General features: G+C 46.7%; 2 protein-coding genes across 7 annotated transcripts in view; one reads left to right on the top strand and one right to left on the bottom strand.

The window, feature by feature from the left end:
• The first annotated feature begins 8,777 nt into the window (after positions 1-8,777).
• ANKRD40CL (ANKRD40 C-terminal like) lies at positions 8,778-11,793 on the top strand. Its single transcript, XM_045044170.1, is given in 4 exon segments — positions 8,778-8,783; positions 9,124-9,411; positions 10,227-10,340; positions 10,343-11,793. Coding segments are annotated over 4 exon segments (438 nt in total). The 3' UTR covers positions 10,373-11,793.
• A 1,712-nt stretch (positions 11,794-13,505) lies between these two features.
• Positions 13,506-14,318, bottom strand: part of LUC7L3 (LUC7 like 3 pre-mRNA splicing factor) — a 30,602-nt gene continuing 29,789 nt past the window's right edge. For 3 of the 6 annotated variants that reach the window (XM_045044136.1, XR_006589291.1, XR_006589294.1), the window contains one exon: positions 13,506-14,032. The gene's annotated coding sequence lies outside the window, so the exon portion shown is untranslated. Of the gene's footprint in view, positions 14,113-14,318 lie in introns of all 6 variants that reach the window. The other 3 variants (XM_045044137.1, XR_006589290.1, XR_006589293.1) reach the window with 1 other exon arrangement.

A 14,318-nucleotide genomic window follows, 5' to 3' on the forward strand; every position in this document is an offset into this window, starting at 1 on the left:
ATGCTGAATACCTGTATGTAGGCAATTAATTGAATCGACCACAGAATGCCCATACAGGTAGTGGGGAGGCGATCTCTAGGAACTGATATAAAACGATTTCCAGGGGCATCTGGCTGCCTCCGTCAGTAGAGCATGAGACTCTCGATCTCAGAGTTATAAGTTGGAGACTCATGTTGGGTGTAGAGATTAGTTGAGAATAAAATCTTTAAAAATAAATTAAATACATGGGGCACCTGGGTGACTCGGTCGGTTAAGCGGCCGACTTCGGCTCAGGCCACGATCTCGCAGTCCGTGAGTTCTAGCCCTGCGTCGGGCTCTGTGCTGACAGCTCAGAGCCTGGAGCCTGCTTCAGATTCTGTGTCTCCCTCTCTCTGACCCTCCCCTGTTCATGCTCTGTCTCTCCCTGTCTCAAAAATAAATAAACGTTTAAAAAAAATTAAAAAAATAAATAAATAAAAATAAATTAAATACATACATACATACAATAAAATAACTTCCAGATGGATTGTGTAGTGAATAAAAAGCAAGGTAGAAAAGAATGTATGTACTACTCTTTCTGTGAGAAAAGAAGAAATAACAAGAAAATAAATCTCCACCTGGTTAATTCTGCAAAAAGAAATCTAGAAACGATGGCTCAGAAACAACAGAGATAGGGAGCACCTGGTGGGTTAGCCAGTTGAGCGTCAGCTTCCTGATTTCAGCTCAGGTCATGATCTCACAGTTTGTGGGATCGAGCCCCACGTTAGGCTCGGCGCTGACAGCGTGGAGCCTGCTTGAGATTCTCTTCTCTCTCCGCCTCTCCCCCCTCACGCGTGCGCATTCTCTGTAAATAAATAAATAAACTTAAAAAAGAAAAAACTACGGGGATTCGTTTCCCACAGGAAATAGATGAGAACCCAATGGAAGGGGCAGAAATGCCAAATGATATTTCTCTAAATATACATTTTTGTACAGTTTTGATTCTTAGAACCACGCCATGTTTCATATGCTTAAAAAAGTATCGACAAGGTTCAGGAAGAACTCTAAAGCACAATCACAAACAACGAACCTGTGGTTTCTTTTTTTTTTTCTTTTTTTATTTTTTTTAACGTTTATTTTTGAGACAGAGACAGAGCATGAACGGGGGAGGGTCAGAGAGAGAGGGAGACACAGAATCTGAAACAGGCTCCAGGCTCCGAGCCATCAGCACAGAGCCCGACGCGGGGCTGGAACTCACAGACCGCGAGATCATGACCTGAGCCGAAGTCAGACGCTCAACCGACTGAGCCACCCAGGCGCCCCGGAACCTGTGGTTTCAAACGAGCAGCACTGGAACTGTTTTCTGTGGATCGTAGGATTAGTAGATGAGTAAATATATTAAAGGGGTTAGGAGCCTGATTTCCCACTGTTGAGGGAGAGAGTTGTAATATGGGACTGAAGAAAGCCAGGGAGAGCCCGATGTTGGGGGATGGAGGTGGAAGTCTCAGTAATGAACTTGGGGTCTTCCATACATAAACACAGAAATCGATACGGAAGCCCGTGCATATGTGTGTATATGCAAGTGTATATGTGTGGTTCCAGTTCTGTCCACTGAAAGGGTCCCGATGCATTCTTCTTGGCATCTCTGTAGGAATGAGTACACCTCTTCTCCCTCTTCCCCCCCCCCCCACTAGAAGGAATCTGGCTTCTTGGAGCAGCGACGGATTCCAGGGCTGGGGTGGGGAGGCACAAGTTGAGCCCAGAACATCTTGATGTGCCAGAAATTAAGAAAGTGCTCATAAAATGAGGAGATATGTCACAGAATATGGGAAGTGCATACTGTATAAATTTGGGATCATTTGAACATCAAAATAGGAACCCCTGGCCAGCTGGGTCGGTAGAGTGTGTGACTCTTGATCTCAGGGTCATGAGTTTGAGCCCCACATTGGTTGTCAAGATTAAATACATAAAATCTTTGGGGCGCCTGGGTGACTCAGTTGGTTAAGCCACCGACTCCAGCTCAGGTCATGATCTCTCGGTCTGCGAGTTCGAGCCCCACGTCGGGCTCTGCGCTGACAGCTCGGAGCCTGGAGCCTGCTTCGGACTGTCTCCCTCTCTCTCTGCCCCTCCCCCGCTCATGCTCTGTCTCTTGCACTCCCAAAAATAAATAAACATAAAAAAACTTTTTTAAATAAATAAATACATAAAATGTTTTAAAGCAGAAACCATAAAAATTTTAAAAAAATTTTAAATGATGATAGTAATGGATCATAACCCACCATATAAAATAAGAACCCATGAGTCCATATTGCTGACGGATGAAGGAATGAGAAGGAAATCTCTTCCTTACAGTAGAATACCAAATATTTATATAATATCTGGTATATTATTATTTTTTTTAATTTTTTTTGATGTTTATTTTTGAGACAGAGACAGAGCATGAACAGGGGAGGGGCAGAGAGAGAGGGAGACACAGAATCTGAAACAGGCTCCAGGCTCTGAGCTGTCAGCACAGAGCCCGACACGGGGCTCGAACTCACCAGCCGTGAGATCATGACCTGAGCCGAAGTCGGACGCTTAACCGACTGAGCCACCCAGGCGCCCCTGGTATATTATTATTTAAAGAATAATGGAATTCAAGAATCACCATTTTGCAATTATTACGCGTCACAATTGCTTCAAGCCAAAGTCTTCAATGAATTCTAAATACTAAGGGGTGAAGATCTGAAAACTCGGGTTTCACAATATCTCCCCATAAAATACACACTAGTTACAAAGGGAGGAAAACAAAGCCTGCAGAGGAAAACCTGGCAGACGCCTCCTCTCCCAAGTAATTGAAGTCACCGTCCCCTCAAATGGGGCGAACCAACACGTGCCCCCTGGTGTGGACGCACTAAGAGAGACAGGACAGAACTTCTCCGGCATTGCTGCCAAAGGGCTTAATTTGAATCGAATCATGAGGAAATGTCAGGCAAAGCCAACTGAGGGAAGAATGACAAAACTGTTGGCTTGGATCCTTCAAAAATGTCAATGTCATGAAAAACAAAGGCTGAAGAACTAGTCCGGATTAAAGAAATTTATGAGACTTGACTGTTAAATGCGGTGCATGATCCTGAATTGAATCCTGCACCAGGAAGAAAAAAAAAAAAAAGCAAAAAAGGATATTGTGGGTTAATTGATAAAATTTGAGGTTTAGGTAATGACATTATATCGATGTTAGATTTCCTGAGTTTGATCCTTGTATCCTGCCATGGAAGAGAATAGCCTTCATATTAGGAAAGACACCCTGATGTGTTTGGGCAGAAAGGAACATGAGGTCTACAACTTACTCTCACATGGTTGGGGGGGGGGGGGGGAATGTGTATATACACACACATACATATATATACATATTTAGAAAAAATTTAAAGCAAATGTGGCAAAATGTGAACCATGGGTAAAGGGTATAAATTCTTGCAACTTTTACGTAAGTTTGAAACTATGTAAAAATAAATAGCTATGCCCTCCCACACAAAAAATACATAAATACATTTTAAAAAATGTTTTTAACATGAAATTTATTGCCCAATTGGTTTCCATACAACACCCAGTGCACATCCCAAAAGGTGCCCTCCTCTATACCCATCACCCACCCTCCCTTCCCTCCCACTCCCCATCAACCCTGTTTGTTCTCAGTTAAGAATCTCTTATGCTTTGGCTCTCTCCCTCTGTAACCTCTTTTTTGTTTTTCTTCCCCTCCCCCATGGACTTCTGTTAAGTTTCTCATGATCCACATAAGAGTGAAAACATATGGTATCTGTCTTTCTCTGTATGACTTAACTTCACTTAGCATCACACTCTCCAGTTCCATCCACGTTGCTACAAAGGGCCATATTTCATTCTTTCTCATTGCCACATAGTATTCCATTGTGTATATAAACCACAATTTCTTTATCCATTTGTCAGTTGATGGACATTTAGGCTCTTTCCATAATTTGGCTATTGTTGAAAGTGCTGCTATAAACATTGGGGTACAAGTGCCCCTTAAATACATTTTTTAACATTTTATTTATTTTTGAGAGAGACCGAGGGCAAGAGGGGGAGGGGCAGAAAGAGGGAGACACAGAATCCCAGGCAGGGTCCAGGCTCGGAGCTATTAGCACAGAGCCCGACACGGGGCTTGAACTCACGAACCGTGAGATCATGACCCGAGCCGAAGGTTGGACGCCTAACCAGCTGAACCACCCAGGCGCCCCTAAGGCTAAGGCATAAATAAAAGGGGCCACGGAGTGCCCGGCATGATGAATGAAAAAGACCCACACCAAGGCCTGTGCGACTCCCTCCCCACCAGGCACTTTGCCTTCTTCCTAGCTAATGGCCCTGATTTTGAGCAACATTAGACGGTTGAAACCAGAGCATGTAATATTCTGATTGAAAACAAGTTAAATACATTAAAAGGGACCCAAAAAGAGAGCTCCGAAAATGAGAAGAAAAAGCGAGCCTTGTTGCGTGAATATGTGAATGAAGGGATCCGTGAATGGGGAGTGCGTGAGTGAATGGACAGAGCTGTGAATGGAAATGGATGGAGGTTCCCCCTCAGTCCAAGCCTTTTTATCTCCAGCCCCTCCTCATCTCTAGGCCCCCCACCCACTCAGGTGACCGAGGGGAAGAAGGGTTCTTTTTATGGTTGACCACACCCTGGTGGCCAGACTGGCCAAAGTGCATTCTCTTCCCCATTCTCAGGCTGCTTCCTTCTCTGCTGGAGCCCCACCTTCCTCCATTCCTGGCAGAAAGGGCACCACCGCATGCCGAGGGGAGGCAGCGTCGGGCTGGCGACCCTGCGGCCCGGTGGCCCGGAGCTGGCCCCAGGCCTGTGGCCAGCAGCCCAGGCGACCATCAGTGAGCACTTCCTCGGGTCTCCGTTACCCTCATCTGCCCCTTAAGCAGTTTGACCAGATCGGCAGTTCTCAACTGGGGCCACACATTAAAATCAGCTGGGGACTTCTTAAATATTCCAGGGCCCAGATGGCACCCCAAACCAACGATGTAGGACCCTTCAGAGGGTGGGACCCAGGCACCCACTGTTTTTAAGGCTTCCTGGGTGATGAGAACCTGTGAGCTATGATCTCCTTGGCTTCCTCCGGCCTTCTGATGCCCTGTCCCTGGAGAGTTCAATGAAATGTGAGAGTCGTTCCCGGACCTGTGGGCTCCTATCCTCAGCAGCCCTTTGAGGAAGCAGCCCTTTCTGGGACTTGGCCTAGCCCCACCCACCCTTCATCGAACGTCCTGCTCCGGGTCCTTGCCTCCTCCAGTTTAATGTTTGAAATCAAGAGATCTGGGATCATGGTCGACGGCAGAGTCTCCCAGCTGTGGGCTGGGGTCTTCCCGCTTTCTTGAGGGTCCCATTGGGGTTTGGGCCGTGATTGGTCTCCCTCCCTCACAGGATGGGAGGCGAAATGGGGGAGGGAACAGGGGAGGATGAGAAGCCTGTTCGATCCAAGAACCTAAGTGTGTGGCTTTTCTTACCCCTGATGTAGTAGCTGCTAACCTTTTCCAGAGAGGAAAGGCTAACGCTGCCTGGGTCTGGCTGGGGGCTGGGGGCCGAGCCTTCCAGGGGTGCATTCCCTTGGGCAAGCACTATTAGCCTACGGGTGTTACCTGATGGACACAGCCTGAGGGAGGAGGGAGCCTCGAACTTCACGCACATCATTCCGCGCAAGTCTTACGACACCGCTGAGTCTTACTTGGCCCGTCTATAACATGGCAACCCCCTGCCCCATCTCACCAGGCCAGCGACACAACACGCTTGTTGCCCTGCAGACGGACGCACTGGGGCTTTTGGAGGTGCTTATGTGGTTGCGAGCTCGTGCACACATGCCAGAGGGGACACCGATCTGATGAATCGTGGCCAAATGTCCCGATCGTGGGACACGAAGAAGCCGGCAGGTGAGTCTAGAAGACCGGCTACCCACAGAGTCCTCAGGGATCTGGGAGGGGCCGGTGGCCCTCGCCAGCTCTGCCACTGGTGAAGCCGGGAGCGAAGGAAGCAGACCAAGGGTCCTTGCAGGGGGAGGCAAGCTTCCATAGCTGTGACGAAGGGTAATAGCAGCCAGCAATCGCTGACGCTCACTTCTTCCTTGGTCCTTGCAACTTCTCGAAGGCAGAGATTACGAATCCCATCAGAAAACTAAAGTTCGGAGAGGTGAAGTAACTTGTCTCATGAGCCACTGCTGCTGCGTCAGAGGAAAACTTCAGACCCAAATCTGTGTGCCTTCGAAGGGCATGCTTTCTGACCTCCTCGAGAGACCCGGTCCAGGGTCTCTTAATCGGACAGGCTCGCCAGTGCTGAGGGGCTTCCCGAGAGAGAGGCTGGCTCCGTGGCTCAGAGTGCAGGGCAAAGACAAGACTACAGATCCCGCTGTCCTGGGGGAGGTTGGGAGGCCCTGGGCTGTGTGGAAAGAATAGTTTTTGAGTCCAAAGCAAGGCTGGCTTCTTGGGCCTGTGATCCCAGCAGCCGTGCAGGGCCCCACGCTTGGGATGCAATGCTCTGTGGTCACTGGCTTGACATTTGAAATAATTTTATCTTGCAGTCCGTCTGGTAAGTGAAGTCAGCTGAGACAGTGGAGCATGTGCTGGGGGTTTGGGAGCTCAGAGCCTTGGCTCCCGGGGGTGCGAGGTCCCACTCCTTCCCCCCCCCCCCCCCCACCGCATAACCTCCACCTGAGTCCTGGTTCCGTTGTCACCTTCGGCCCCTGGCAGGGATTCCAGCAAGAGTTGGGAGTTGAGGCAGACAAGGCAGGGGCATGTTCTGAGGGCCACAGGCAGGCAAGAGACAGGAACCTCTCGCCCACCCCCATCCAGGTACAGATGCGTGCAGGCGGGGGGGTGTCGCAATTGCTTGGGGGTCGCCCATCTGGTAGGGGGTGCCGCTTTGGGGAAGCCGTCTTGCGGATCTTCCATTCGCTCTGGGCTCCGCCGATGGGGCTGGCCCTGTTCACATCCGGGTCCTGTCATTTCCTCATGGAGCAAACTGAAGCAAGTTACTTCATCCGTTGGCCTCAAATGTCTCGTCTGAAAATGGGAATGATGTCAACACCCCACAGGATTCTTTTGAGGACAGTGAGTCTTGTCCCCCCCCCCCCCCACCAAAATGCAAATCTGATTAGGACAACCTTGGGCTGAGAACTATCTAATGGCTGGGTGTTGTTCTAGAATAAAAACCAAAATCTTTCACCTAGACCAGTGCTGTCCAGTAAAAATATGATGTAAACCACACATGTAATTAGAAATTTCCTAGCAGCCACATTTAAAAAAGTAAAGACAGGTGGAATTAATTTTAATATATTTACTTCACTCAGCATATCAAAATTATCATTTCAACGTAGAACCAATATTGAAAAGTAAATATTTCACTTTTCCTGTCTTTGAAGTTGTATTTTAGTTTTTTAATGTTAATGTATTTATTTTTGAGAGAGAGAGAGAGAAAGAGAGAGAGAGAGAGAGAGAGAGAGAGAGAGAGAGAGAGAGAGAGAAACAGGGGAGGGGTAGAGAGAGGAGACAGAGAATCCCAAGCAGGCTCCAAAACTGTCAGTGCAGAGCCCAATGCGGGGCTCGAACTCACCAACTGTGATGAGATTGTGACCTGAGCGGAAGCCAAGAGTCGGATGCTTAACTGACTGAGCCACCCAGGCGCCCCTATTTTATGTATTTTTATGAAATAAGCGTATCTCATTTCACAGGACTCACGGCTCCCAAGTTGGACGGCACAGGCTCCCCCAACCTGGCCACTGCCCCCCACGAGCTCTGCCCGGCGGCCATGTCGGATTGCCTGTCTTTCCCCAAAAGCGCCACTCCATCCACACAGGTTCCTTCTGCTGTTCCCAGCCCTGGAAGGCCCTTCTTCCCTCTGGACCTGGTTAAGCCTACTCACCCCTCAGATGTCAGCTCGAAGGCCTTGCCTTCAGGGAGACCTTCCTTGACCCCTTTCCGTGCTTCCGTGCTGTGTATCTGGCCCTCACAACTGACATTTCACCTTTACCTGAGGTCACCTGATTTACCTCTCCCTCTCTCTCTCTCCTGCTCGTCTGTAAACTCTAGGGCAGAGACCACTCCGGGGTTCTGTGGCGGTGGTTCTAATCATCTCCCCAGGGTGGGGCACCGTGCGTGGTGCAGACTCTCCACGCGCAGGACGGACACCGTTAAGAATGGGAAAGGCCTTGGCACCTGGAAAGGAACATTCATTCCTTTCCCTTCCCTCTGGTTGAGAAAATGCTCGAGAAAGGGACTCTTCTAGCTGTAGAGCTCTGCTGGAGAACCGGGGACACGAAGCACTCAGTGCCGAAAATATTTAAGTAGGAGCTCGAGTTGAGCACCCAGATTGTCTTTCTTCCCCAGATTACATACCACTTAAAAATAGCGTCTCGGCGCCTCTTCATGATTTGGGCTGTGATTAAGGAAAATTGCTCTTCAAGTCTCAACATAATTACTGCCCTTCTCATGACTTGGCTTCTCGGTCGAGGAGGCGGCGGAACTGCGGAGCAGGAGTGGAGAGGGGGCATCATTGTCCCTGTTCAACTGGTGGATCTGGCAGAGCACCAAACACGGAGGTGCTGCTGTTCAACGCTTTCTAATTCTTTCCCAGGTGAATGGGAACAAGGCTCCAGTCCAGATGCCAACTGACCCAGGTGATGCCACACCTGAGGACGCCTGTCTAGGTGAGGACTCAGCCCCTAGACCATGTTGCAAAGCCAAACTCCATTTGGGTCCTTCCACCTTCGGTCAACTACTCCTTCTTAAGGACAGCGAAGTTTGGAGACTCCAAACCACAGTCTCCAAAAAAGATGGCGGTAGAACTACCTCAAGGCCTGTCACCCTGAAGTCCTGGGGAGGGGGGTACAGTAGGAGTCACACAGGATGATTTGCACCTCGGCACAACGGCTTCTGAAGGATACAGAACCCCAGGGCTAAACATTTCCTTCAAGCTTTCCAAATAACCAGCAAGTTCAAACACCCACCGTGGATTGCTCAAGGGTGACACATTTAAATATTCGTTGCATATTTTAAATCCTAGCCAGGCTTCAAACTGCAAGCTTGTTGGGGGGGTATAATGGGGCATACACCCCAGAGCTTGCCCAGCATCCCAAGAAAAGCCTCAGATAACTTCAAGTTTATATACACCAATAAAAGCTCCGTGTCTATTCATTATTTTCTTGGGATTACCTATGCTATAATCACCGACGATGTCAACTGAAAGGCTTTAAATTAGGTATTGTTTCTTTTACAAATGAATTTGGGGGTGATCTAGAGCTGGTGCTTAAAGTCAGAATTCAGAGGCCCAAAGAAAATGACTTCACTGAAGTTGAACTGAACAGAGGAGAGCTGAGTTCTCAAAATCTACTAAAAGTGAGTTGCTGTGAATGAGAGGTTAAGCCAGAGCAAGTGAAGATCAGGCCACCAAACACGCTGCTCAGAAAGGTGGGGTTTCCAAGGTTCTAAGTGGGCAAAATTAATGTTCTGTGAATCTAATCATTTACCTTTTGCATTCCTAATGTGAAAACAAAAGACACTGGACATTCTGGCTACAGGATAGCCAAACACAGGAGCTAGGTCATTTTCAATCTGGTGCTTTTTACAGACTTACACCCCTAAATTCATAAACCCTTTAAAACGGCCTGAATGATAACTTAGTGCCCATATTTAAGACTCGGTTCAAAGCATATGGCCCCTTCTACCTCTGCAAACCTGGCCGGTTAACAGTAAGTGACATGATCCCTGCCAAGGAAAATACTAACTCACCCTTACCTGCTTAGCAACAGTCGGCCTTTGTAATCTCACGACACAAAATAGTTTTGCATTTTTATAGATTTATCAGATTCAAAACACAGGTCTCAATTCTTTATTTCAGAAGAAAAATCCCACTTCTCTGGGCATTATTTTTTTTTTAAAGCTTTAAAAATACCTTTAACAGTACTCACTGGTGTCTCGGCTAACGGTATAAAGAATTGGCAGGAAGATCATATTTTCTGGATTTTTTTTTAATGCCCTGGCCTGAAGTTTTCTCTTCAGCAATATCAATTTGAGACTATAGTCCCCTTAGAAACCTACAACAGAGACCAAAGAAAGGAAAAAAAACCTTCTAAACTGCTGAGTTTACCATGAATAGACTGAGAAACCAATCAGAAACAGCCTGAGTTTAGACAAGAACCCAAGACGCTGGCCATCAAGACTTTTTCATCTTAATAATTTGACATGCTATTTATAAACTGTAAAAATCTCTTTTGCATATTAAGGACAAAGACATTTTAAGACTACAGGACTTCCAGGAAATAAAACTCGTTTCAATGAAAAATGGAAGCTCTGAATTGGTAGCACACGCACCATCCCTGACAGAGAAGCCCTGCTTAACAACAGCCACGCTGCAAACCTGACCTATTAGAAAATCCCAGAAATGAACTCGAGTCAATGTTTTATAAACAATGCAGTCCGGGGTGCATGTACTGGTTTGCTAACTTCATGTGGGTACTTTGGAAAATCGTTCCCTTGTCTTGAACTTCTCTGGACCGGGATAAAATTTCAAAGTGCTCTGACAAATAGAGCCATTAAAAAATTGTGCAGTATGGTACCTATAAACACACGTTTATTTTGTAGAGTTGTAGGTCAATCCTGATCAGGCATGGGTATGTACTACTGAGGTTCAGTCAGGACAAACGGCCAGGGTCATGTTCATGTTCATGTGAACTACAAAAGGGTTGGGGGGAGGGTAAGCTGATAGACCTGGAAAAGCCAAGACCCCCTTGGCACACTGGTCCAACCAGTGTTGTTGCTGTTGTTGTTTAATCTTTAAATAATCTCTACACCCAACATGGAGGTTGAACTCCTAACCCCAAGATGAAGAGTCACATGCTCCAGACTGAGCCTGTCCGGCGCCACCGCCTTGATGCTCCATCTTTAAAAGCATGTCATACTATCATTTCCTATTTACACTTTTAAACTTGCCTATAAAATGGCAGGACTTGAGTAACTACCTTTGGGGCCACTTTTAACATACAACTTGTAGAACGGCCAAGGCACAGCCCACGGCAATGAACTCTTACTAAACAGATGGAAAGAACAAAGTTGGCAGGCACCCTTACCGACAACTAGCTCCAAGATAGGCTGTCATCCCGTCCCACGCTGAGCTCCTTCCACCACACTATCTAGAATCCTTCTGGGTCAACCCTCCCAAACTCCTAGTTGAGAACCACCAGTACTTTGGAAGCACTCGGGTGCTGTTTGACCCCATTTACCCACGTTAACACACTGTACGTGGTCACTTCTTTTCTCAGCCGTTACTCCTGGGCTACAAAGTCGCCACTAATCCCCATGGAACTGAGCTATACAATACCACAGCTCCTTCTGGGCAAGCACAATGTCTTGTCTTCCCCAGCACATGAAATTGGCCTCATCTCCCAAATTCTCAATACTTCAGGGCTGATGGAGGGTGGGGGGCACACACTAGACACCCAACTGTCCAAAGAGCAGTCTTATTAAACCACGTGGGTACAGATGTACCATTCCATTCATAGAAATGAGATGAGTATACGAGGCCTGAATCTGCAATTTGCTTAGTACCCATGGATCTCTTTGGTGGGAGCATCTCAGCTGAGAAGAAGTCACAGGTCTTTTTGAAAAGACCACACAGCCCCTAACGTGGGCCAATTCCACGTAGCGCTGTTCTAGTGCCACAGGATTCTGGAGGATGACAAGGGGTCCATCCCCAAGTGCCACCTCCCTCAGGTATTCTCAATTTATTTTGAATAATAAGGAAAATCTGTGGGGTGCCTGGGTGGCTCAGTGAGTTAAGTGTCTTTTGATCTCGGCTCAAGGCAATCACCTCCCGGTTTGTGAGGTTTGTGAGATCCGAGCCGTGTGTGTCAGGCTCCCCACTGACAGTGCAGAACCTGCTTGGGATTCTCTCCCTCTCTCTGCCCCTTCCCAGCTTGCTCGTGCACGCACGCAAGCTCTCACAAAATAAACTTTAAAAAAAGAAGGAAAATTTGGGCAGGAGCTCCAGATTAGGCTGTTAATGGTCCCAAATCACCCTTTGTGGGAAAGTGAGACTTTCATTTGTGTTTTTAGGTGAATATGGTAGAATTCGATTACAAAATGCCAGTCAGGAGGAAAGCTTACACTACGTTAACAGCAGAACCTACAGGTTGCCTCATGGTTACAGTAATTCAACAAGGGCAGCAATTGAATTATCACCAGGTTGTTGAGCAAATTCAATATCCATTCCAATCAACAGTTTGCACCAAACAACATTATAAAAACTGACTTCCTGTAACAAACACGAACAGCCTTAAGGATGAAGATTGAGAATAAACATTTGAAGCTTCAAGAGCAATTTTCATTATAATTTATATTTCATGCAGAGATTGCAAAAACAAATTTCTGAGGAAGCTACAATTCCACCAACTTTTACGCCAACTTGATGTCATTTGAAGATTTTTAAGTTGTTGAAATGAATCCGATACTAGGATACTATCTTAAAGTTCCAGGACACATTTGGGTTAAAACAAGGCAGAAAAGGGGCGCCTGGGTGGCGCAGTCGGTTAAGCGTCCGACTTCAGCCAGGTCACGATCTCACGGTCCGTGAGTTCGAGCCCCGCGTCGGGCTCTGGGCTGATGGCTCGGAGCCTGGAGCCTGTTTCTGATTCTGTGTCTCCCTCTCTCTCTGCCCCTCCCCCGTTCATGCTCTGTCTCTCTCTGTCCCAAAAATAAATAAACGTTGAAAAAAAAAAAATTAAAAAAAAAAACAAAAAAACAAAAAAAACAAGGCAGAATGATCTAGAATTCTTAGTCGTTCACAACCTACATTCATTTACAATGAGGTGACTGGTAAATCAGCTGTACCTCCCTTCCACCCCTCAGCGCAGAAATCCTTCCTGCACAGCTCACAGGGCCTGACAGACTCCACCCAGAGAAGGTGGTGTTCCTATTTTGCTCACAGACCTTTCCACGGTGTCAAAACAGCACCCGATGCACTAGGACTCAGGGACGCACAGAAGAAACTCAGGGCCAAGCCCTAAGCTCCCGCTAGGGGATTAAAGGCTCACCTGGGGACCATGGTTGGGGGTAAGAAGTCCACTGCTGGCACAGGTGAATTTCATGTACCTGCAGGTACATTCCTACTTTCAACTACTTCCCTTTCGAAGAGCGAACATCTAACATTTCATGGGACTCCTACCAAGAGTAGAACAAGGCCGAAATGGAGTAGCCCCTCTGATTCGACACTCTAGCTTGAAGAGGGGAAGGATGTGCTGACCACAAGCCAGGAGTATGGCTCTTTTCACCCAACAAGTTCCCTTTCTGGAAGGGCATGAATGTGTAAGAAATGCACAGCTACAAAAGTAGCAGCTCCCTGGCTGACACCCAAATGAAAATTATGGAAAGATAAAAATAAGTGATCGCAGAGAAAACATACACTTAGGCTCTGCTTCTAGCTTTTAAAGGACTACAATTAAGACCCTAAATTTGGTGCTCAAGAAACCGTACCTTTTACATCTGCCAGTCATTAAACGAGGGTAAACTTCATTACATACAGTGTGCTTTTATTATGTTTTATTAGTCGCTACCTACACCAAGACCTTTTCCCATTCTTTCTTTAAATTTAAATTTTATTAAGAAATATCATACATACAAAAGCACATAAACATACAGTTTAAAAAAGAAACCACCCACCCAGCTCTCGCAACAGAGCACTGTCAGCAGTTCCTCTGAAGGCTGCTCCTTGCCCTCCGTGGTCTCATCTCCCTCCGTCGTCGCAATAGGTAACGGTGAATTTCATGTTAATCATTTCCTTGCTTTTCTTTCATTTACCACAGATTTAATTTAACCGCTCGGTTTTGACCTTCACAGAAGTGGAACTGTGGCGGATGTACTCTTCTGTAACTTGTTTTCCGACCACTGAGATTCATCTGTGTTCACACGTGTAGCTGTAGTTCAGCTGGACTTCTGTGTAATCCCACAGAATTGGTAGGAATACGCCACGGTATTTATCCAGTGGACGGAAGGACATTTGGGGTCTTCCCAGTTTGTTTTGGTTTTCCTTTTCTTCCTATTACAAACAATGCTGTTATGACATTTTCACATCCATGTCCTGACACACATGTGTAAGAGTTTCTCTAGGGTATGTATCTAGGAGTGGAATAGCCACAAGAGAAGTTAGGGCACGGACCCTTATGCCAAACTATTTCCCAAAGCTGTTAAAACATTCTTAAATCTGTTGACAACTGAGCTACTTGGGATGGCTGAGGGGAAGAAATAGATCAAGGACTCTCAAACTGCATTTTTAAAGTAGGAAATTAAAAAATCTGATACAACAATGAAAAGCACATTTACGT

The sequence above is a fragment of the Felis catus genome, chromosome E1 (genome assembly GCF_018350175.1).
Source record: "Felis catus isolate Fca126 chromosome E1, F.catus_Fca126_mat1.0, whole genome shotgun sequence".
In the NCBI taxonomy this organism is placed as follows: domain Eukaryota; kingdom Metazoa; phylum Chordata; class Mammalia; order Carnivora; family Felidae; genus Felis; species Felis catus.